At 70.2% G+C, this 22,540-nt stretch overlaps 5 protein-coding genes across 5 annotated transcripts; 2 read left to right on the top strand and 3 right to left on the bottom strand.

The window, feature by feature from the left end:
- Positions 1-3,277: 3,277 nt before the first annotated feature.
- RHOBADRAFT_39533 (uncharacterized protein) lies at positions 3,278-4,682 on the bottom strand (the record flags this gene model as incomplete). The annotated part of the gene is made up of 3 exons (XM_018413627.1): positions 4,216-4,682; positions 3,600-4,130; positions 3,278-3,435 (listed from the first exon to the last, which is right to left on the bottom strand). Coding segments are annotated over exons 1-3 (1,149 nt in total), but the record flags the coding sequence as incomplete, so codon positions are not given.
- Positions 4,683-6,298: 1,616 nt separating this feature from the next.
- RHOBADRAFT_55940 (uncharacterized protein) lies at positions 6,299-9,208 on the top strand (the record flags this gene model as incomplete). The annotated part of the gene is made up of 1 exon (XM_018418093.1): positions 6,299-9,208. The coding sequence occupies one exon, from the start codon at positions 6,299-6,301 to the stop codon at positions 9,206-9,208; it is 2,910 nt and encodes a 969-aa protein (XP_018268529.1).
- Positions 9,209-9,509: 301 nt separating this feature from the next.
- RHOBADRAFT_39536 (uncharacterized protein) lies at positions 9,510-11,973 on the bottom strand (the record flags this gene model as incomplete). The annotated part of the gene is made up of 9 exons (XM_018413628.1): positions 9,510-9,804; positions 9,881-10,170; positions 10,246-10,255; positions 10,324-10,400; positions 10,470-10,603; positions 10,667-10,722; positions 10,796-11,163; positions 11,263-11,431; positions 11,495-11,973. 9 exons carry the CDS (start codon positions 11,971-11,973, stop codon positions 9,570-9,572), a joined length of 1,818 nt encoding a protein of 605 aa, XP_018268530.1. The 3' UTR covers positions 9,510-9,569.
- A 348-nt stretch (positions 11,974-12,321) lies between these two features.
- RHOBADRAFT_39539 (uncharacterized protein) lies at positions 12,322-15,662 on the bottom strand (the record flags this gene model as incomplete). Its single annotated transcript, XM_018413629.1, has 12 exons — positions 12,322-12,418; positions 12,506-12,797; positions 12,892-13,057; positions 13,148-13,433; positions 13,503-13,609; positions 13,681-13,914; positions 13,996-14,225; positions 14,308-14,644; positions 14,731-15,129; positions 15,208-15,304; positions 15,384-15,472; positions 15,534-15,662. The coding sequence occupies 12 exons, from the start codon at positions 15,660-15,662 to the stop codon at positions 12,373-12,375; spliced, it is 2,412 nt and encodes an 803-aa protein (XP_018268531.1). The 3' UTR covers positions 12,322-12,372.
- Positions 15,663-16,278: 616 nt separating this feature from the next.
- RHOBADRAFT_55943 (uncharacterized protein) lies at positions 16,279-22,095 on the top strand (the record flags this gene model as incomplete). Its single annotated transcript, XM_018418094.1, has 9 exons — positions 16,279-17,231; positions 17,305-18,788; positions 18,870-20,452; positions 20,535-20,697; positions 20,766-20,888; positions 20,975-21,194; positions 21,276-21,345; positions 21,420-21,829; positions 21,924-22,095. 9 exons carry the CDS (start codon positions 16,279-16,281, stop codon positions 22,003-22,005), a joined length of 5,088 nt encoding a protein of 1,695 aa, XP_018268532.1. The 3' UTR covers positions 22,006-22,095.
- Positions 22,096-22,540: the final 445 nt, after the last annotated feature.

Consider the following 22,540-nt stretch of genomic DNA (forward strand, 5'->3'; position numbering starts at 1 on the left):
CTGTGCAAGGAGAGCGAGCGGGGAGAGGACGAGCGTCCAACCTTCCCGCGGGAACTCGACCAGAGCCGGCTACGCTCAGACCCCGGCTCGCTCGTCTCGAACAGCATCGTAGACCGCAGCGTACTCACGGCCCCGTCGTCGACACTGTGCTCGCAGTGAACCGGTGCACCTGCAGCAATGCGAGCGCCCGCTCTCCTCGTCCGCTTCGAGGCGATTGCGCAGCTCAAGCTCGCTCGCCCGCCTCTCTCTCGCACGCTCACGGTCGCGCACAACACGTCAATAAACTGCAATGCATGCCCGACGAACCACCGCTCTACCTCGCCAACAGTGCCCTCGCGTCCTTCATGACTCCCTCGAGCGCGGTCAGCCTGTCGCGCTCGTCCCTCGCGGCGCCGCTGTGCTTCTTCGGGCTCGTGCCCAGCTCGGACGGTGCCGCGCTCGCGCGGCGCTTCTTGCCCGACGGGGCCGGCGCGCGCTGCTGCGGCGTCGCGGGAGGCGTCGGGGCGGGCGAGCGCGGGCGCAGCTTGAGCTCGGCGGCGGTGAGGGCGCCGTCGAGTTGGGCGAGGGCGTCGGGGAGCTCTTTGTCGAGGGCGCCGGCGGGAACCTTGAGCGAGGCGAGGGTCGAGGCGGCGAACTGGGCGAGGTGCTCGATCGTGAGGCGGGCGAGGGCAACTGCGTGGCCGGAGCCGACGATGCGTCAGGCTGTGCGGCGAGAAGGACGCGAGAGAGCGAGAGACGCACGATCGGTGAGAGGAGGCCGCTGTGCGAGGGCGACGGCAAGACCCGGGAAGTGACCGGCCGACCGGAAGTCGGGCAAGGCGGCGTAGCGCTCGAGGGCGGTGCGGAAGGACCTGTGGGCTGAACGCGTCAGTCCTGCTCGATGAGATCCAGACATGAGGACGAGGGGACTCACGTGTCGGTAGCGACGAGCGGCGGGAACTTGAGGCGAGATCTTGGCGCGGGCGAAGCGACCGCCTCGGCTTGACGGACGGCGTCCTGGAGCTGCTCGAGGTAGATCGACGCAAAAGTCGGTGCTGCGAGAGAGACAAGAGGGGCGTCAAGCTCGTGCCGAGAAAGGAGAGAGGCCGAGGGGACGCACCTGCGCCCTCGTCCTGCAAGAGCTTGTACGCCCGAGCCGAGCTGCGCTGCCACGTGGCAAGCAGCGGATCGAGGTAGGCTGCAGGGGTCGAGGGAAAGTCAGGACAAGGCCGTCCTCGTCGACAGGAGCGAGAGAGAGATGAGGACGCACTGCCGATAGGCCGAGGGATGCGCTCCTCGCACACCGAGACCGTGCCGACGAGCGCTCGCACCTCCTTCTCAAACTCGCCCTCGGCGCCCTCGAACCGCACGACCCACGCCGACGCCTTGCTCCCTTGGCCCTCGAGCGCCGACAGCTGCAGCTCGTCGCGGACCTGGTCGCGCAGTGCGGCCATCTCGTCGGTCGATAGGATCCGGGTCGGGCAGACGACGGCGAGGACGGCGGGGCGAAACAGCGAGTGGTCGGACGCTCGGGCGATGAGCGAGTGCAGGCGGGTGCGGAGGGATGTCCAGCTGTGGGAGGGTGTGCGAGACGAGAGTGAGCCGGCGCGGTCCTTGACGAGCTCGACGAGGGAGAGGCGGACGCACTCGGGAGGTCGCGACTTGCTCGCCGTGCAGTCTAAGATGACGAGGCCGCTCGACCGGAGCTCCTGCAGAGGTCGTGGTGCGTGTCAGTTAAAGCTTCGCGCGACGGCGAGAGGGGAGAAGAGAGAGGCAGACGCACCGATTCGACCGGCTCGTCCCCCTCGCCGAGCATGCGCACCTCGACATCGGCCGCCGGCGCATCGACCTCTGCCGTGCCCTGCCGCGGGTCGAGGTCGAGCTTGCACGCGAGCCAAGCCGCGAACGGCGTCTGGGCCGTCTCGACGGCGACGAGCGCGGTCCACGTCGGGCGGGTCGGGAGGGCGCGCGGCAGGTGGGCGAGCGCGGTCGAGGCGACGGCCGACAGGCGGTTGAGGAACGTGCCGCGCTGCCAGATGCGGTCGCGCATGTCGGCGGCGTCGCGAACCCGGCGGGCGAGGTCGAGCTTGGCCCTGGAGGAGGAGGACGACGACGACGCGACGGCGCCGAGCGACAGGCCGCCAAAGTCGAGCCCGGTGTCGGCGAGGCCCGCGAGCCCGGCGTCACCGTCGTCATCCTCGTCCTCGTCGGTGAGCACCTCGTCGCCGTCGTCGTCCGCCTCGGCGCGCTCGCGCTCGATCCCCCTCACCACCTCGTCCAGCACGCGCTTCTTGTCCCTCTGCTCCGCCTTCCACCTCCTCCTCGCCCCCAGTGCGCCCCTCCACGCTTCCCACGCGCCCTTCCTGCGCCCCTCGTCCCCCACTCCACGCAGCACCGCCTCCCGCACCGCGAGCCTCCCGAGCTCGTCCTCTGCGCGCCGCGCCACCTTCTGCGCGAGCGCCGCCCGCTCACGCCGCTCGCCCTCGCGCACCGCAGCCCACCGCTCGCGCAGCGCGCGAGCCGCCGACTGGGCCGCAGCGGCGCGCGCGAGCGCGCCGAGGAGCTCGGCCGAGAGGGCGCCGGCGAGGGCTGCGACGCGCTGTGCGCGCACGGCGACGGCGGCGGCCGAGGCGGACGAGGGAAAGGGCGCCTCGGCGGCGTGAGGGGCGTGTGGCGGCGGCGGATGCACGGGCTGGAGGTGCGGCGAGCGCGGGTGCGAGACGCGGCGGGTTGGGGCGGCGACTCGCGCTGAGGGAGAGAGGGACGGTCGCGTGGTTGACGACGCGGGACGAGGTGGTGCGGCGACGACGGGCGCGGAGGAGGGGACGAAAGGCGCAGCCGAGACGGCGGTGCGCAGGAGGCAGGGCGGGAGGCGCTTGGTCGGGCGAGCGTCCGCGACGGCCACGGCGGGAGTTGGTGCCGGTGGTGGAGGTGTCGGGGCGGCTTGTACTGGCGCGAACGAGAAGGCGGGTGCGGTGGCGGCGAGCGGCGTGGCGCTCATCGACGGCGGGAAGGCGGGTGCGGGTACAGGTGGACGAGCGGTCGAGGCGGCGGCGGCGGCGACGGGCACGCTCGCCGTCGGGAGCGAGAACGAGGGGACGAAGGAGGGGGCTGCGGCGCTCAGCCCGGCGAGCGGCGCGGACGAGCTCGGTGTGGGCCCGAGCGCCGGACTGTCGGTCGGCGTAGGGAGGGGGGACGCCGACGCTGCGGGTCGGGGCGCGAAGCTGAAAGCCGGTGCCGCGCCAGACAGGGTCGGCGCCGTTCGAGGCGCAGGTGCGGGTGCGGGTGCGGGCGCGACGGCGGCGGGAGGTGGGCGAGCCGGTCGAGCGGGAACGGGCGCCGCCGCGACGACAGGAGCGGCGCCGGACGTCTTGCCGTCGATGACGTCCTGGTACGACGCCTTGCCGCGCTTGGCCTCGACGAGGCGCAGCGAGACGTGCGGCTTGAGCGTCGTGGCTGCGCACAAGGGGAGGAATGGTCAGGGACCGCTCGATCGAGCAGAGAGGGAGAGAGAGAGAGAGGGAGGGAGCGAGAGAGAGAGAGAGAGGAAGAGAGGGAGAGGGAGGGAATACAGAGAGGGGAAAAGAAAGAGAAAGAGAAAGAGGGAGAGCGCAACGCACCCTTGAGGACCGCCTGCTTGTGAATCTCTGCGACCGCGACCCCTCCCTCGTCGACCCTGACGACGAGCCCGACCAGCTCGCACACGCTCCTCGCCTCGGCCTCGTCGTCGCACCCGAGCATCCTCGCGACGGTCGCGAGCGGCAGCGCGCTGTGCTGCCTCAGGAACGCCGCCCTGAGCGCCTCGAGGGCCCCTTTGCGCACCTCGGCAAAGTGCGTGCAGAGGATGCACGCAAACAGGTACGGCGTGTCGCGGTCGGCGACGAGTTTGAACAGGCGCGCGAACGCAAAAGGGGACGCGCGCTCGCCGCGGGCGAGGTTGGCGCGTTGGGCGAGGCGGTGCAGGGCGAGGGCGCGTTGGAGGAGCGGGTGGGTGAAGAGGGACCGGGGCAGGAGCTCGGTCGACCAGACGATGTCCGGGTCGCGCAGGTGCGTGAGGAGGTTGTAGGCGCGGAACTCGGCCTCGTTGGGCGAGGGGACGGCGACGCCCGACACGCGCGCGTCGTCGTAGAACTCGTTGAGCGACTTGAGGACTGGGTGACGGCGGGGCAAAGGGTCAGTCCTGGGCTCGGAGGAGGAGGGAGAGAGGGGGGGGAGGAAGAAGGACGAGGGGCGCACCCTTGCGCAGCTGCTCGAGCTCCTGGCTCTCGCTGAACCCGCTCTGCTCGCGCAGGGCACCGACAGCGAGGATGTGGTACCGCGCGATGCGCTCGTTGCACTCGATGGCGCTCGGGCCACGGACGTTCTGGACGGTAAAGTCCTGGCGGACCGACCTGGTGCGGTCGCGCAGGAACGGGTGCGTCTGGGCGAGCGGGAGCGTCGGGAGGAGCGTGTGGAACAGGTAGTCGAGCGTCTGGTGGAGGACGCGAGGCGGGCGGACGTCCGAGGGGAGCGGCTGGTCGTTGCCGGCCGCCGGGCGGTGGAACGCCTTGACGGCGCGCGAGGGGTCGATGCGGGTCGTGCCCGGGTACCGCTCGAGCGGGTCGACGTTGTTCTGGTACTCGCGCTCCTCGCGCTCCCACTCGGGGCACATGTCGACGCACGTGCCCTCAAAGTCGGTCGCCTGGTCGAGCCGCATCGGCTTGGACGGGTCCGGGATCAGGCCCGACTTGATCGCCTGCAGGCGCTGCGCCTCGCGAAGCGGCTTGAGCTGCGCGTGACAAGAGTCAGATGCTGTCGCCGAGACAGAGAGAGAGGGCGAGGGACGACGCACCTCGAGGTACCGGTTGTTGGGCAGGGTCGCCTCAAACCGCTTCTTGCGCGCGTCCGAGTCCTCGCCGAGGACCTCGAGCGTCGAGATTTGGCCCGACGTGCGCTGCCCGACCGGCTCGGGCTCGTCCTGCTCGTCCTGCTCGTCCTGCTCGTCCTCGTCGTCCTCGTCGTCCTCGTCCTCTTCCTGCTCCTGCTCCTGCTCCTCGCGTCCCTCGCTCGACGCTCGGCGAAAGAGCGGCGCGGAAGACGGCGCCGGCGCCGAGGACGAGGACGAGAAGGCCGACGTCGACGCGAATGCGGACGCGGGCGCAAAGGCGGACGGGAACGACGTCGCGGTCGGGAACGAGGTCGAGGTGCCGAACGCGCCTGCGCCTGCGCCCGCTCCACCACCACCGCCGAACGCGCTCGTCGAGGGCACACCGAACGCGCTCGACGTCGACGTCGTCGTCGCGAAGCCGCCGCCCCCGAACGCGCCGAACGCACTCGGGCCAGGCGCCGACGACGACCCAAAGGCGCTGCGCGGCGGGGCGCCGGCGCTGCTGCTGCCGAACGCGGCGAACGAGTTCGCGGGTGCGGTCGTGTCGGCAGTCGTGGGCGCAGGGGCGTCGGCGGGCTTGCGCCAGCTGAGGTTGGCGTGCCGAGGTGGGCCTGGTGCGCCGCCGCCGCCGCCGCGGGTAGAGCCTCGCGACGGGCCGCCTCGGCCACGGCCCCTGCCGCGCTGCTCGGCGGGGCGGTGGTGGGGCGGGTTGTTGGAGGACGATGAGGCGGAGGACGAGGTGGGCGGGGCGAAGAAGGAGGGTGGTGGTGGTCGCCCGGGCTGCATCGAGGGGTGGCCGGTTGCAGCGTGGCCTGGTCGAGCAAGGCAGCTAGCTGGTCAGAGCTGGTGGAAGGAGAGCTGTCCGCCGTCGCTCGTCGTCGTCGCTCTCCGCCGACTCGGGGTTGGCCTCGCCCGCGACAGGGCCGCTACGAGGGACGACTCGAGCGATGCAGCTACCGAACAGGTGGGACTCGCAAAGACGAGCACAGTCGCTCGATCGATGATCCGAGCCCCGCTGAGGTGCTCGCTCCTCGTCGCCCGCCTCTCGTGGTGTCTGACGGCGTCGGCTCAATGGGGCGGCGCGCGAGGGTGCCGCTGTCAGTCACCTTGCTCTCCCTCTCTCTCTCTCTCGAGTCGGACTCGCACTCGCCAAGCCGAGCCTCGAGAGACTCCTGTCTCGAGCCGAGTTCCCGCTGTCGCTCGTCTCGGGACGCTCCAACTCGTTCTCTCCTTTTGCCACGACCCACCTCCAGTCGCTCGTTACCCAGCCCGCCCTCGCCCTCGCCCAGCGAGCCGCTCTGCACCGTGCACCCACGCCTCGTCAAGGTTCCGACTCGCCCTCCCCCCACCTCGTCCTCGTTCGTCCCGAGGTGAGCTCCCACCTCCCCCTCTCCTGCCGACCCGCAAGCTAACCCACTCGCACCCTCCAGCAGCACCCCGACCGCCCGCACCATGCCGCTCTTCACACGCGCACCAACCCGCCTCACCGACCTCCCCTCGCTCACCTCGAGTCGGCCCTCCCGCCCTCGTCCAACCCCGACCTCGACCCCGCCCCTCTCGTCCACCTCGCACACCTCGACCACCTCGTCCTCTGGGCCCTCGACACCCCCCGCGACCGACTTCGAGCCCGACGCGAGCCCGAGCCTCGTGTCAACCCACCCGCTCCAGCTCGAGCTCGACGGCGGCAGGGCCTCCCTCGCGCCCCTGCCTGCGCCCGCGCCGGGGCACAAGCTGCGCACGACGCGCAGCCGGAGCAAGAGCCGCTCGCGCGAGGCCGCCGGTGGCGGCGACGACGACGAGCGAGCAGGGCGCGTCGGGCGCTTCTTCAGGCGCATCGCGAGCCGCAAGTCGCTGCGGGGCGGGGGCGGCGGTTGCGAGCAGGAGCACGAGCAGGGCCGCGAGGGCGAGGGCGACAAGTTCGCGCCGGCGGTCCCGAGCCTGCCCCCGAGGCTCGAGCCCCTCGACCTGCCGAGCCTCGGCGCCCCGTTCGAGCTGAGTGGGCCTGTGCCGCCGCTCGAGGGCCCGCCCGATGCGCACCAGCAGGCCGGAACCGAGCACGAGCACGAGCACGAGCACGAGGGCGACCGCTCGGCCCTCGCGCCCGTCGTCACCGCCGCCGCCGGCCCGACCCTCGCCTCCTGCTCGCCCGCCGCGCATCCACCTCCCCAGCCCGCTCGCGCCCAGCCAGCGGCGCTCGCCAGCTCGTTCTCCCGCCTCAAGGTGCGCCTCTCGCGCCTTGCGCTGCCGTCGTCGTTGTCCGAGGCGCGCACGAGCCGGCCCGCGAGCGTCGACGCGTACGGCGAGGCGTCGGACGACGACAACGACGAGGGCGACGACGACGAGGGCGAGGGCTCGAAAGGCGGCCACGCCTGGCTGAGCGCCCCGCCACCACGGCCCGCCGCCGCCGCCGCCGCCGCGACTCTCCTCCTCACCCCGCCCGCCTCGCCCCTCTACTGCGCACCACCACCGCCGGCCTCGCCGTTCCTCGTCGCGCGCGACTACGACCCCACCGTCGAGCGCCTGTTTGCGCACGCGCGCGCGCGCCTCGCGGGCCCTGCGCCGTCCCTCGTACCCTCCCTCGCACTCTCCTCCTCGTCCGCGCTCGCGCTCCCTCCGCACATCCCGCACGCGCTGCCCGGCCCAGCCTCGACGCACCCGCTCGCCGCCGCCGCCGCCGCCACCGCCGCAGGAGCAGCAGGAGGAGCACGGCACCCGGCCCGCCGCCCCGCAAACGGCCTGCGCACCCTCGTCGCGCACCGCGCACTGCGACTCAAGCTCGTGCGCGGCGTCACGCGCACCGACCGCGCCGAGCTCGCGCGCACGAGCTCGGGCCCGCACGTACCGCCGCCGCCGCAGGTCGCCCCGCCGCACGTCGCGCTCCCGCTCCCGCGCCTGCGCGAGTGGGCCGCGCGCCCGCCCTTCCCTGAGCGCGTCCTCGTGCACACTGCGAGTGGCGGCAGCGGCGGGACGGACGTGGTGCGCGCGCGGCTGAGAAGCGAGGGCGACGGGTGGGGGCGCGAGGGGCTCGAGAGGGGGTGGAGCAGGGGGACGAGGGCGTGGTTGGAGGCGATGGCGATGGCGGAGGTGGAAGGTGCGGGAGGCCACGCAGTGGCGGGGAGAGAGCGCGAGCGGGAGGGAGCGGCGGCCGCGGCGCGCAGGCCGCCGAGGGAGGCGCCACCGCCGCCTCGCTCGGGCGGTCGAGGGCCATCGTCGTCGTCTTCGCCGTCGCCCGTCGGGCCGTGGCTCGTCGGCGCCGCCGCCGTGAGCGACTACGGCTCGCGTGCCCTGCCGCCCCTGCCCGCTCTCTCGCCGCCGCCGACGCGCACGCCGCTCGTCCCAGGCCCGGGCCCGGGTCCGGGTCCGGGCCCGCTCCTCCTGCGGCAGCTCGCGCGGCAGGATGCCGAGGCGCGCCTTACCGGGTCGCGCCCTGGCGGCGGCGAGGAGGAGGAGAAGGAGGAGCGCGTCGTCGAGGTCGAAGACGAGGACGAGGACGAGCGCCCACTCGCGACTCTCCCGCGCTCGCCGCAGCGCGCCTCGCGCCTCCTTCCGCCCGCCGCGCTCGGTCCGCCCCGGCCGGCCTCACCGCGCTCGCGCTCCCGCCCGACGACCCCGACGGCGCCGAGCACGGCGCAGCTCGCGCTCCTCGCGGCCGAGCAGCGCAAGACGGCGCGCCTCGAGGCCGAGCTGGGCCGGCTGCGCGCGCGTGAGGCGTGCCGCCGCCGGGAGGAGGACGCCGCGAGGGAGGGGGAGAGGGCACGCAGGCGGGCCGAGGAGCAGCGCAGGAGGACGCGGGCCATGCACGCAACGGGCGAGGCGCGCCGCCGCTCGACGACGACGCCCGGCCCGGGTCCGGGTCCGGCAGCGGCGGCGGCGGCGGCGCCTCAGCTCGTGCACTCGCGCTCGTGCGGCGCGTACCTCGCGGTGCCGCACCAGGGGTACGGCGACGCGTGGGGAGCGCCGCCGGGGCAAGGGCGAGGGCTCGAACCGCCGCTGTACCACCAGCCGATGCACGCGCTCTCGGCGCCGGACCTCCAGGCGCTGCAGCGCCAGCAAGGGCTTGTCCGCCCTCTCGTGCCGCAGCAGCCGCAGCGATACTCGCTCGCGCCACCCCCGCCCTCGCCCTCGCCCTCGGGCATCCCTCTCGCTCCTACTCGTCCTTCCCGCCCTCAGCGCAACTCGCTTCGCCCATCGCCGCACATTCTCCCGCACTCACGCTCGACGCCCGACATGGCCCTCTCGTCTGCGCCGGCGCCGGCCTCGAGCGGACGCTCAGGCCTCCTCGCGCCGCCGCCGCCCTTCTCGCCCACTCGCCGCGCGTCGTACCGCCCGCAGACCCCGCTCGTCACCCTCGAGGCGGCTTGAGCGAGGGCTCGTCACGCCGGGCTCTCTCGACGGCGAGGCCCGCTTGTCTCGAGGGAGGGAGCTAGGGAGGAGGGTGGGCGAGCGCGACTTGGGAAGGTCGACTCGAGGAGAAGGGGGTTTGCTGCTTTCGTCGTTCTCGTATCGTCGCCGCACATGCATCGCAGGTGTCTTTTGCTCTCGAGCGTGCGAGGCGAGAGAAGGGCTGGGCAAAGAGCGCGCGCGAGCGGCAAAGGGGCGGGCCGAGCGCAAGGGGAGCTCTTTCGCTTTTGCTCTCGTTCTCGCTCGATGATGTCGAGGTTCTGCGAGTGCGACGAGGGTATGTGTACAATCCACGGCTCATCGAGAGCTACAGCTCGGCTGCTCAGATCTTGCCGCGCTCGAGGAACTTTTGCGGCAGGTCGACGTGCTTGCACCTGAGGTACTCGGCGACGTTTTTGCCGAGGCAGTCGTAGCTCGACGTGCTCGCGACGCCGCGGTCGAGGTGGTCCTTGAGGAGGAAGTGGACGGCCTTGAGGTGCGGCAGCTCGAAGCGGTCGATGCGTTTGGCCCGGCTTGCGTCGCGACCAAGGAGCTCCTTGACCTTGTCGATCGTGAGCCTGCGCACGACGAGGTACAGTACGTCAGTCGACGAGGAAGAGGCGATAGAGAGAGAGGAAGAGAGAGCACACGCACAGGTCCTTGAGCCAGGGGAACTCGTCGTCGTGACGGACGAAGAACCCGACGTTGGAATCCGAGCCCTTGTCGCCGCTCCTCGCGTGCACGATCCACCCGAGCGGGCCCCTCGTCGTCTCGCCGTACGTCGACAGCGGCTGCGGGTCGCGAGGGTCGTACGACTCCTGCTGACGGACGAACGGCTCGGTGATGGTCGGCGGCGGGATGTCGATCGTCTCGCTCGACTTGAGCAGGTGCGCGCGGTGCTCGATGCGGTCCTGCGGCATGAGGGTGACGAAGTACTCGTAGAACTGCGAGGGCGAGGACGAGTGAGCTCGCGAGGTTCAGGCGGTGCGGGAAAGCTCGAGGAGAGAGAGAGAACGCACCGGCTTGGGCCTGCAGGACGAGGAGAGGCGGCGTCAGTGCGGCACGAGTGGGAAGGAGAGAGAGAAACAGGGACGCACACAGCCATGCGAGTGTCGGCGCCGCAAGTCGAGCCAGGGTAGCCCTGCATGATCTGGTCGATGATCGGGCGAGCGAACTGCACGGGCGAGGACGGTCAGTCGATGTGGACGTTCGACAAAGGCTCGTGAACGCTCGAGGGACGCACATTGGCCGGCTTCAGAGTGTCGGCTTCTCGCGCTTGGCCAAAGATGCGGAACTCGACGGTCGCCTCGTCCTGGCTCTCGGGACTGACGCCCGGCGTGCCCGTGACCGTGAACTTGAGAAGGCTGAACGCGTCGACTGCGGGATTGCGTGAGCGTCAGGCTGTGAGTGCCCGAGGCAGAAGTGACTGAGGGGACTCACGATCAGGAAGCGACGCTCGGACCTGCGCCTCGAGCATGGCGGCCTTCTCGAGGATGCTGCAGGGTGACGAGGGCGTGAGGGTCGGTTCCCTCGACCTCCCTCGGGACGACGGGAGAGAGGAGGACGCACTCGAGGCCGCACAGAAAGTACCGGAACTCGGCCTGGAAGCCTCCTCGCGCCGTGATGCCGACCTTTGTCGTCGGCGGCGGACGCAAGCCGCGAGCACCAAAGACGCGGACCTGGTTCTCGCCGACCTGCTCGAACTGGACCGTGCGCAAGTCGGCGACGACGTCGCTGTTGTAGTACAGGGGGCCCTGGATCTCGTACAGGAGCTGGGCCGAGCAGGTACCGACGTCGACGAGGCCGGCTTGATCCGGCTCGAGCATGATGACGCTCGACCCGTCGGCGTGGATGTCGGCGAGCGGGTAGCCGAGGTACGCCCAACGACCCTGGAGCTGCTTGAAGCCCGAGTAGTTGCCGCCGGTGACGTAGTTGGACTGCAACACGAGCGGGAAGGGGAGGAGAAGGACAAGGGGAAAGGTCAGTCCGGTCGTCGAGCCCGGACACGAGGACGAGAGAGGGTACAAAGGACGCACACACTCGGTCAGGTGCCCTCCGATGAACGCGCCCGCCAACTCGTCGAGCGAGTCGTGCGTCCAGCCGTGCCACCAGGCCGCAGCACCGATGAGGGGCGAGGCGTCGGCGACACGACCACAGATGATGATGTCGGCGCCTCGCTCGAGTGCTGCAGCGATACCGAAGCCGCTGCAGGACAAATCAAGACGTGAGATTTGTGCGAGAGCACACAGGAGAGGGAGAAGGACGGACCCTAGGTACGCTTGGGCATAAACGGGCGCGTGGCCCCAGTCCTGGATGCCCGTCTCGGTCGTGAGCGACGTGAAGCCCCTCGGGTCCTTCTTGATGTCCTCGGCGAGCTTGTCCCACACCTCGTCACCCGAGATCCACGCGACCGAGAGGTCGAGTCCTTGAGCGCGCGCCGTCTTGTCGACGAGGTCGGCGAGCTGGCGGGTGCTCGACGCGCCGGCGTTGCAGACGAACCGGATCGAGTTCTTGGCGAGGTTGGCGAGAGCTGGTTCGAGCGCCTCGAGGAGCGAGGCCTCGAACGCGTCCGAGTGGTCGAGCTGGTCGCCGGCGCGCGCCGACATGTTGTACTCGGAGAGCCAGTCGCCGTGGATCATGTCGAGGTCGGGCAGCTTGGCGAGGCGAGCGAGGGCGTCGCGGCGGTCCATGCAACTGCCGGAGCAGCCGGCGGTGCGAAGAGGTCGTCTCGCGGTCGAGGGCGGCATGGCGCGGGTGGAGGTGGTGCGCGGTTGATGCAGGGGTGCAGCTGATGCCGAGTTGCAGCTGTTGCAGTCTCTGTGCGCGAGCGGTGGGAGCAGGAAGAGAGAGAGAAGGGTCGGCTCGAGAGGCGGCGGGGCCGACGTGCGGGGAAGCTCGACGTGCCGAGAGCGGGTCGAGCGTCAGCTCTTGCTCGCAGGCTCGAGCAGCTCTCGCTTGCGCGTTCAGGTGAAGGTCGAACGGGTCGAGTGTCGAGTGGAAGCAGCGGGCGCCGTGTGCGACTCGCTCGAGCGGAACCTGGGAGGCACGCTCGAGCCCACGCATCGTCGCTCTCGCTCTCCTCGATGCTCTCGGGGGCCGCAGAGAAGGTAGTTCCTTGCACGACAGCTGCGCTCGAGGCCGACGCTCTATGCCTGCGCCTTGGCCTGCTCCTTGAGGAACTCGTCGTGCAGCCTGCGGGGAGAAATGGCTCGAGTGAGCGCACGCTCTCGCTCACGAGGGAACAGAGGGTGGGGGAGAAAGAGATGAGAGAGGACGCACTTCTTCTGCGCGGCGTACTCCTTGGCGAGCTTTTTGGTCCGGCTCTTGGGCACCTCGTTGCCGTCGCGGTCCTTGGTCGGCATGCCCGCCTCGTCCCAAGCCGAGTACTCGTCGGTGCGGAACATGTGCTGCGGGTCGACACGACCCTTTTCGAGGCGCTCGAGGCGCTTCTGCTCGGCGGCGGCGGCGGCGGCCGCCTTGCGCTCGGCCTTCTCGGCCGCGAGCGCCGCCTTGGCGTCGCGAGCAGCACGGAGCTGAGCCGCCGGGACGAGCTTGACCATGGCCCGGCCATCTGCGAGACGCACGAGGTGGGGGAGAGGGACGAGGACGAGTCAGTCGTGTCGCCCGAAGAAGGCCAGAGGGGAAGAGGGGTCGCGAGGACGCACCGTCCTGGTCGTCGAGCGCGACGCCGAGCTCGACCATCTCCTCGTCGCGCAGGCGGTCGCACAGGGCGAGAATGTCGGAGCTTGCCGCGTTCGACATGGCGAGCTGGCGGACCTGGTCGCGGAACGACGAGAGCGCCCGCAGGTACGGCATCAAGACGGCGTCGCGCTGCGAAGCGAGTCGGCGACGAGGGTGTCAGGGACGTCGGCGCAGGGAGCAGGAGAGGAGAAAGAGGGAGAGAGAGAGAGCTGGACGCACGTCGACACCTGCATCCTCCTGCCCCGGCACCGGCGCCGTGCCCCACCCGACGACGCGCTCGCCCGCCGGTCCCTCGACCGGGCTGCCCTCGCCGAGGCCAAACATGCGCAGCATGCGCGTCACGTACTCGCTGACGGCGAGGACGGCACGGATGTTGGTGCTGCTGCGGCCGCGCGCGAGGTAGATGTTGGTCTGCGAGACGAGGTCGAGCAGGGTCTGGAGGGCCGTCGGCGTGTCGAACGAGTCGCACAGGGCGGCGCGGAACGCGAGCTGGGCCGACTCGAGCCTGTGAGAGAGTCGACCGTCAGGACACGAGCGCGACTGAGAGGACGCTGAGGGGGAGGGAGGGCCGTACTTGGCGAGGAGGTCCTTCTCTGCCTGCTCGTAGTGGTGCTGCCCGTCCGACGCGACCGACTGCTCCTTGGCCTCGGCCGCGAGCGCCTTGACGAGCGCGAAGAAGTTCTGCAGGGCCGTGCTCGCTCTCGAATGAGCTCAACTCGGGCAAGGGGATGAGGAAGAGGACGAGGACGCACGTTGAGTAGAGACTCGGCGCTGCGGACCTCCTGCATCGAGCTCTCCTTGAAGTCGAGGCGGGCGTTCCAGTTCTGCAGGAGGAACGCGAACCGGAGCTGGCGCGCCGAGTACTTTTCGAGGGCGTCGTCGATCGTGATAAAGTTCTTGAGCGACTTGGACATCTTGAGGCCCTCGATGTGCAGGTGGCCCGTGTGCAGGAAGTAGTTGACCCATTGGCGGCAGTTGTGGAACGCCTGCGAGGGAGGGCAAGGTGGTCAGTGAGGGTTCGAGAGGGGGGACTGTGCGCGGGCCGAGGGAGAGAGAGGCGGACGGACCTCGCTCTGCGCGAGCTCGTTGTCGTGATGCGGGAACGCGAGGTCGACACCGCCCGAGTGGACGTCCATGCCCTCACCAAGGACGGCCGTCGCCATGACCGAGCACTCGATGTGCCACCCGGGGCGACCCGGCCCCCAGGGCGACGGCCACGCCGGCTCGCCGGGCTTGGACGACTTCCACAGGGCAAAGTCGGACGCAGAGCGCTTGCCCGTCGTCGACGTGAGCGAACCTGCATGAGGAGAGCAAGAGGTGAGCTCCTCGAGTGCGTCGCACGGGAGACAGAGAGAGAGGAGGGAAAGAGTCGGACGCACCCTCGCCGTCCTCGAGCAGCTCCCGGTTGCCCTTGCTCCACGGCTGCAGCTTGGCGTACGTGTGCCTCCACTCCTCGTCGCCCTCCTCGGCGCCCTTGTGGCCCTCGGCGCCCTCGAACTTGGCCGTGTCGAACCACACACTCCCGCCGCCCTCGTACGCGAACCCGCGCTCGACGATGCCCTCGACGAACGAGACAATCTCGGGGATGTACTCCGAGACGCGCGTGAGCGTCGTCGGGCGCTCGACGCGCAGGGCCGCCATCGAGTGGAAGAACGAGTCCTCCCAGAAGGCGGCGAGGTCGCGGAAGATGGCCGGGTCGGTCACGCTCGCGCCGAACTGTGCGCGCACGTGCGGGACGCGTGAAAAGTCAGGATCCCGCGAGTGCGACGAGGGTGCACGAGAGTCGGGAAAGAGGGGCGCACCTGCTTGTCCAACCAGAGGCCCATCGCGTCCTTGTTCGCCTCAACGAGCGCCTTGGCGTCCTCGAGCGAGCCCTCACCCCTCTTGCGCGCCGCCTCGACCGCCTCGAACCCACTGCCGACCGCCGCAAAGTACATCGGGAACTTTTCGTTCTTGCCCTTCTCCTGCTCGACCCAGGCCGCGTCGCGCGCGCGTGCCTGCACCTCGGCCCACCCAGCAGAGGCCGCCTCGAACGAGTCGTCGGCGGGAGGGGTGGCGAGCGAGGCCGAGAAGGCCTTGAGGAAGTAGGCGGTCCAGGCCGAGGTGACCTCTTGCAGGACGCGAGATGACGGGGCGGACGAGGTCGAGAGGTCCGAGAGGTACTTGGTGAGGAGGTGCGACTGGCGGGCGCGCACGATGATCTGTGGGTGGGGAGCGTCCGGGTCAGTTCGAGGTCCTCCTGCCCGGCAGAAAGGAGAGAGGGAGAGACTGAGGCGCACCTTATCGTCGACGTCGGTGATGTTCATGACAAAGTTGACCTCGTAGCCGAAGAAGTCGCGCAGAATGCGGCGCATAATGTCCTGCGCCATGTAGTTCCTGTGCACGAGCGCAGCACCTTCAGCTCGACGGTCTCGGGGACGAGGAACGCCGCGCAGTAGAGCGAGAGCGGACGCACCTGGCGTGGCCCATGTGCGACGCATCGTAGACGGTCGGCCCGCAATTGTACCACGTGACGACGCCGGGCTTCTTGGGCACAAAGTCGACCTGTTGCGCGCAACGGGTGTCAGCTCTGGGAGGTCGAGCGAGGGAGAGATGAGGAACGGACCTTGGAGCGAGTGAGCGAGTTGAAGACCTTGATCTTGGGCTCGTCAAAGGCCGGCGTCGGGATGCGCCACGAGTCCTGGGTCGGCTTGGCGGCCTTTGGCGCGTCGTGCGGCTGCTGGGTCGACGCCATGGAGCGAGTCGAGATGAAGGTGGGCCGGGAGGTGGTCGTGGCTCGGGCGCGAGCGGCGAGGCGGGTCGGGTGCTTGTGGGAGAAGCCGGGTCGAGTAGAGCAGAGCTGGCGTGCACTCGATTTCAGCAGCATGCACAGAGGGCGAGTCAACCGGCGGTCGCTCCTCTCGCGTCGACTCCGCCAGCTCTCGACCTCGAGTCGCTCCTCTCGTCTCGACTCGGGCTGTGTGCTGTCTCGCGCAGGCAGCTACGAGGACATGCCGCTGCACTGCAGAACTCGGAACTCTCTGCGTTGCGAGGTCGTGGCACGACCGCTCTCCTCTCAGCGCCTGGTTCCTGCCCTCTCGAGCTCGGCACGCCCACTTGCTGTTACTGGTCCGCACGAGAGCGACAGAGAGACTAGTTACGGAGAGCACACGGGAGCGCAGAGCCGGCCTGGTACGCGCGAGCTGCCGGCAGCGTCGGACCCCGCACTCGGTGAACAAAGGGTTGGCGGCCTTTGTCTCCCTCGTCTCGACCACGGCACTCGCAAGCCGCGCAGCCGCGACCATGCCAGCCAGCTTGCGGTCCACCTACTCGCCCTGCTCGTCTCGCTCCACCGCGTCCCCGACCAGAGCATGGCGACCTACCCTCCCTCGACCCCTCCTCGCTCCCGAGTAGCGACGCCACGAGCCTCGCCGTACCTCCAGCCGAGCCCACCTCGGTCCAGCTCCCTCCACGGCCGCTCCCCTCGCCTCGGCCAGTCGTCGTTCGACGCTTCGCTCGACCCGTCGCACCCGCCTTCGTACACCGCCTCGCCTCGCGTCCTCTTCCCCGAGTCGGCAGCCTCGCCCCTGCACGCGGCCGCAGCGTCGGCCGAGACGCTCCACATCGTCGCCGCAGAAGCGCCCAAGGAGCCCGTGCTGTGGCAGCTCGGCGCGGGAGACGACGAGGGCGGGCTCGAGCCGCAAGTCGGGCGCAGGCGACCACCGACGCTCGACCTCGCTGGCAGCACCGCGCCGCTCGCGCACCTGCGCTACTCGTCCGCGTCGGCCGGGTCGGCGAGCGGCTCGGACGCGTCGAACCCGTCGGCGCCCTCGGCGACCGCATCCGCTGCCAGCAAGAAGCCGCCGTCGATCCGGCCGTCGTTCCGCCTTCTGTTCTCGCTCACGACGCGCCGCACGTTGTGGTGCACGATCGTGCCGGCGCTCGTGTGCGGCGTCGTGTCGGGCCTCGTGCCGCCGTTCATGACCCAGATGCTCGGCGACGCCATGCAGGCCTTCACCGACTATGCGCTCGCCGTCGGTGTGCCGGGCGCCGACGTCTCGGCGGCCAACTCGACCCTCATGCACGCCATGCGCGACACGTCGATCAAGTTGACGGTCGCGGCCGCCATCGTGTTCGTCACGTCGACGACGGGCCTGTCGCTGTGGGTCGTCCACGGCGAGCGCGTCGCACATGCGCTCCGCCTCAAGGTGTACGGCGGCATCACGTCCAAGGGCATCGCGTGGTTCGACCGCGGCATGGGCGGCGCCGCAGACGGGAGCGAGGACAAGGCCGACGCCGCAGGGCTCATGGGCCGCTTCACCAAGTGCGTCCCCTCCTCTGTCTCTCGATGAGCCCCTCTGGCGGCATCTACTGACTCGGTCTGTCACTCGCTGCAGGGACACGGATGACGCACGCCTCGCGTGCTCGCAGACGCTCGGCCTCGTCGTGCAGTACGCCGCCGCGACCACGTTCTGCCTCATCCTCGCCTTTTACCGCGAATGGCGCGTCGCGTGCGTCGTCCTCGCGACGATCCCCATCGTCATGTTGATCGTCGCCCTCACCGAGATGTTCTCGGGCCCGCTCGCCAACCGCAACCGCGAGACGACGAGCCGGTGCTCGTCGCGCGTCGACCGCGTCATCGGCGCCATCCCGACCGTCAAGGCGTTCAACGCCGAGCAGTACGAGCTCGACGGCTTCAAGGACCTCACCAAGCACGACTTCCAGTCGTACGTCAAGCTGCACTTTGTGTGGGGCCTGCGCGCCGGCGCCACGTCGACCCTCCTCATGGCCATGTTCGTCCAAGGGTTCTGGTACGGCGCCCACTTGATCTCGACGGGCCAGTCGACGGCGGCGGCGGTCAACACGTGCTTCTGGGCGTGCATGCTCGGGTCGACCTACCTCCAGTCGGCCATCCCGCTCCTAGTCACGCTCGAGAAGGGCAAGGTCGCCATGGCCGGCCTCCTCACGCTCGCGCGCGACGAGCCCGCACCCGTCGCGACCCTCGCCGCCGCCGCTGCTCGCTCGACGCCGCCCCAGTCGGCCTCGTCGGGCACGATCCGGCGCCTCGGGCGGCGGCAGCGCGCGCGCGCGAGCGCCGACTCGGCCGTCGACGAGAAGGCGCGCATCGCCGCCGCCGCCGCCGCCGCTCACGTCGACGACGCCGACGTCAAGGAGGGCGCGCTCGGCTCGCCGCTGTCGCCGCACCCGTTCACGGTCGCGTCGCCGACGCCGCACACGCCCGTCTTCATCCCGCTCGCCGGCGCCGGCACCCTCCCTCGGCGGCGCGGCGCCGCACCTCGCGCCATGGGCAAGCTGCGCCCGGCCACCTTCTCGGGCGAGCTGTCGCTGCGCAACGTCACGTTTCACTACCCGACGCGCCCGGCGCCGGCCGCCCCGGCGCTCGACGGCGTCTCGCTGTACTTTGCCGCGCGCGAGACGACGTACGTCGTCGGGACGTCGGGCTCGGGCAAGTCGACCGTCGGGCAGCTCCTCCTCGGCCTGTACGAGCCCGACGCGGGCCACGTCGAGGTCGACGAGCAAGGGCTCGAGTGGATCGACGCCGAGTGGCTGCGCGGCCACGTCGCGTGCGTCAGCCAGGGCGCGAGCGTCCTCTTTGACGGCTCGATCCACGACAACGTCGCCGTCGGCGTCGTCGGCCAGCTCCAGGACGACGGCTCGCGCCGCCGCAAGGAGGACGTGACCCGCGACGAGGTCGTCGCCGCGTGCCGCGGCGCGCTCATCCACGACTTTATCCGCGACCTGCCCGAGGGCTACGACACGTGGTTGAGCGGCGAGAAGGGTGCGAGCCTGTCGGGCGGGCAGCGGCAGCGGCTCGCCATCGCGCGTGCGTGGATCCGCAACCCGACCGTCCTCATCCTCGGTGCGTCCTCCCTCTCCCTTTTCCTCGCGCGCACGCTCCCTCTCTCGAGCGCGTACTGACAGTGTCCCTCACCCTGCGCAGACGAGGCGACCTCGGCGCTCGACGCGACCTCGCGCCTGCTCGTCAACGAGGCCGTCAAGCGCTGGCGCGACAACCGCACGACGATCGTCATCACGCACGACCTCGCGCCCATCGGCGCCGACGACTTTGTCTACGTCATGGCCGAGGGCCGAGTCGTCGAGCAGGGCTACCGCGCCGACCTCGAGTCGAACGCGAGCGGGCCGTTCGCGACGCTCGCGGCGACGCAGCACGGGCCGGCGGCGCACTCGTCGCCGTTCCTCGGCGCCGCCGACGACTTTGACGGCGGCGAGTTCGACGACGAGGCCGAGATCCTCGACGACGGCGAGCTCGACGAGCCCGTCGCGCCGTTCTCGGTCCAGGGCACGCCCCGCACGCCGCCGCAGCAGCGCTCGGCTCAGCCGTCGCCCATGTCGACGCCGCGCATCCAGATCAGCAGCGCCGACGACGACGAGCGCGACAGCTCGAAGCGCTTCTCGTCGCCCGGCGGCGCGGCCGGCTTCTTCTTCGGCGGCGTCGCGACCGACGGCGCGGTCCGTGCGAGTCGCGAGCTGCGCGACGCCCGCCGCGTCTCGGCCGCGTTCAGCCTCTCGGGCGGCAGCGACGGCGGCGGCGGGCGTCGTTCGCGCTCGCCGTCGCCGGCGTCTCGGCCGTCGTCGCGCCTCGGAGCGACCGAGCTCCTCCCGGCGTTCGACCCGACCGCGCCCGGGGGCGACTCGACCTCGTCGGCGTCGCGCTCGCCGTTCGAGACGCTCAGCCGTACCAACTCGGAGATGTCGCTCAAGGCGCTCGAGACGGTCGGCGCGGCGGCGATGGAGAGCCGGCGGTCGGGCCGGGCACCGGGCACGGCGCGCCTCAAGCACCGCACCCTGACCGAGGCCGAGCTGCAGCGGTGGGCGGGCCAGTCGACGGCTGAGGGCGGCGCGACGGTCGTCGTCGAGGTCGGCGCCGCCCTGGACGCGCTCAAGCCCATGATGGGCCTCGGCGCGCTGTGCAAGCGGTACTGGTCGACGATCCCGAACAAGCTCCTGTTCTTGAACGGCATCGTCTTCTCGGTCCTCGCCGGCGCCCTCACGCCCTTGTTCTCGACGTTCCTGTCCAAGGTCATGAGCAACCTCGGCAACCCGGACGCCGGTTCGCTCATCACGACGTCGGCCGTCGTCATCCTCGTCGTCGCGTTCTGCGAGGGCACCTTTACGTTCATCAAGTTCTACTCGCTCGAGCGGTGCGCCATGGGTTGGTGCACGGCGCTGCGCCGCCGCGCCCTCGCCCTCGTCATCAAGCAGGACAAGTCGTTCTTCGACGAGCCCGAGAACTCGACGTCGAGCCTGTCGCACTGCATCGTCAAGGACGCCGAGGACGCGCGCACGCTCGTCGGCACCCTCATCGGCCAGCTGTGCGTCCTCGCGTCGATGCTCACGGTCGGCATCGTGTGGGCGCTCGCGACCGGGTGGGAGCTCACGCTCGTCGGGTTCGGCCTCGTGCCCGTCCTCGTCGTCATCGTGCGCGCCCAGACGTCGGTCCTGAACCGCCTCGAGCAGACCAACAAGCTCAAGCGCGAGAACGTCTCGAAGCGGTTCCACCAGGTGCGTCCCGCCTCCTCGCCCTCCTTCCCGGGTCCTTCGACTCTAGGTCCCGAGCCTGACTCGCCTCTCTCGCGTCGCGCAGACCATCTCGAACATTCGCCCGATCCGCAGCATGTCGATCCAGTCGGTCTTCGCCAACACGTTCGAGGACTCGGCGCGCACCGCCATGGCCGGCGGCGTCAAGGCGGCGCCGTTCACGGCCGCCGGCTTTGCGTCGGTCAACACGCTCACGTACCTCACCGAGGGTGCGTCCTCCTCTTTCGCATTCTCGTTGCGAGAGCCCGGACTGACTCTCGCTCTCCTCGCCTCGCAGCCCTCATGCTCTACATCGGCGCCATCCTCGTCACGAGCGGCCGGTACTCATTCAGCAAGATGCTCCAGGTGTTCTCGATCATCATCTTTACCGTCACGTTCTCGAGCGGCCTCATGAACTACCGTGCGTCGTCGTCGTCGCCCCTTGTCTCTCTCGGGGTCCGTGCGGACCTTCCCAAACTGACTCTCTCTCGTGCGCCCCCCTCGCAGTGCCCGGCATGGCCAAGTGCCTGCGGGCCGCCAACGACCTCGTGCGCCTGCTCGACCTGAGCGACGACACGCGCGAGTCCGAGGGCCGCATGACGTTCCCGATCGCGGGCCACGTCCGGTTCGACGACGTCGCGTTTGCGTACCCGACGAGGCCCGACGTGCCCGTCCTCAAGGGCATCAGCTTTGAGATCCAGCCGGGCGAGACGGTCGGCATCGTCGGGTGCGTCCCACTCTCTCTTTTTTTGATCCCCCCTCACGAGCGCCTGAGACTGAGACTGACCCTGTCGCCGCCGCCCTGCAGCGCGTCGGGCTCGGGCAAGTCGACGGTCGCGGCGCTCCTCCAGCGACTGTACGAGCCAACGTCGGGCACGGTCCTCCTCGACGACCGGCCGCTGAACCGGACCGACGTGCGGTACTGCGCCAGCACGTCGCCGTCGTGTCGCAGCACCCGGCCCTGTTTGACCTCTCGGTCGCGCACAACATCGCGTACGGCCGACCCGAGGGCATCGTCCTCGCCGACGTCGTCACGGCGGCGCGCCAGGCCCACATCCACGACTTTGTCCAACAGCTCCCCGAGGGTTACGACACGAGCTTGGGCGACAACGCGAGCCTGATCAGTGGCGGGCAGGCGCAGCGGTTGCAGATCGCGCGCGCGTTGGTTGGGCACCCGGCGAGGGAGCTGTTGATCCTCGACGAGTGCACGAGCGCGCTCGACCCGGCCAACCAGAGGGCCGTCATGGACACGCTCCTCGAGGTCAAGGAAGGGAGGACGACCCTCATCGTCACGCACAAGCTCGCCGTCATGGAGCAGTGCGACAGGATCGTCGTCGTTGCAGATGGCGTCGTCGCCGAGACGTGCGTCCCCCTCTCCCTCTCTTTCCCCCCCTCTCTCTCTCTGCGGCAGGCGGTCGACAGGCACTGACTCGCTCCTTCTCGTTCGCGCACGCAGCGGCACCGTCGCAGAGCTGCGCGCCAAGCCGCACGGCGTCTTTGCGAGCCTCGCGTCCGGCGGAGAGTGGGAGGCGTCGTGAGCGGCCCTCTGTCTCTCTCTCTCTGTGTAGCTCTCCCTTGTTGTACCGCTCTCCCTCTCTCTCGCGCTGTAACGCACCCTTCTCAACACATCTCGACGACGAAGACGACCGATGACGAGTAGTTGCACAACAGGAAGGGAGAACGAGTGAGAGAGGGGCGAGAGAGAGAGACAGGGAGAGGAAAGCGGGAGGCTGCGTCAAGTCGACGAGAACTGGCTCCTCAGCCTTTTGCGCTTCTTTTCCTGCACGTGCGAGCGCGAATGCAACATGCATCAGTCCCGAGCGCTCGAGCCAGAGCACAGAGAAAGAGAGAGAGAGCCGCTAGCCTGACGCACCTCTTTGCCTGCCGAAACTTGTCGACCAGATTGGCGGTCGGGCGCAGGGGGCCGCCTCGCCCGCCTAGCCGCCCTGCGTGGCGGCGGCGACGGCGGCGGCGGAAGAGGCGGGCTCGTCGGCCCGCAAGAGTCCCCGACCGTCGAGATGCAGCTCCCAGGCTGCACTGAGCCGAGGGGGTGGAGGAGCGGAGGTCAGCGGT

The sequence above is a fragment of the Rhodotorula graminis genome (assembly GCF_001329695.1).
Source record: "Rhodotorula graminis WP1 unplaced genomic scaffold RHOBAscaffold_15, whole genome shotgun sequence".
In the NCBI taxonomy this organism is placed as follows: domain Eukaryota; kingdom Fungi; phylum Basidiomycota; class Microbotryomycetes; order Sporidiobolales; family Sporidiobolaceae; genus Rhodotorula; species Rhodotorula graminis.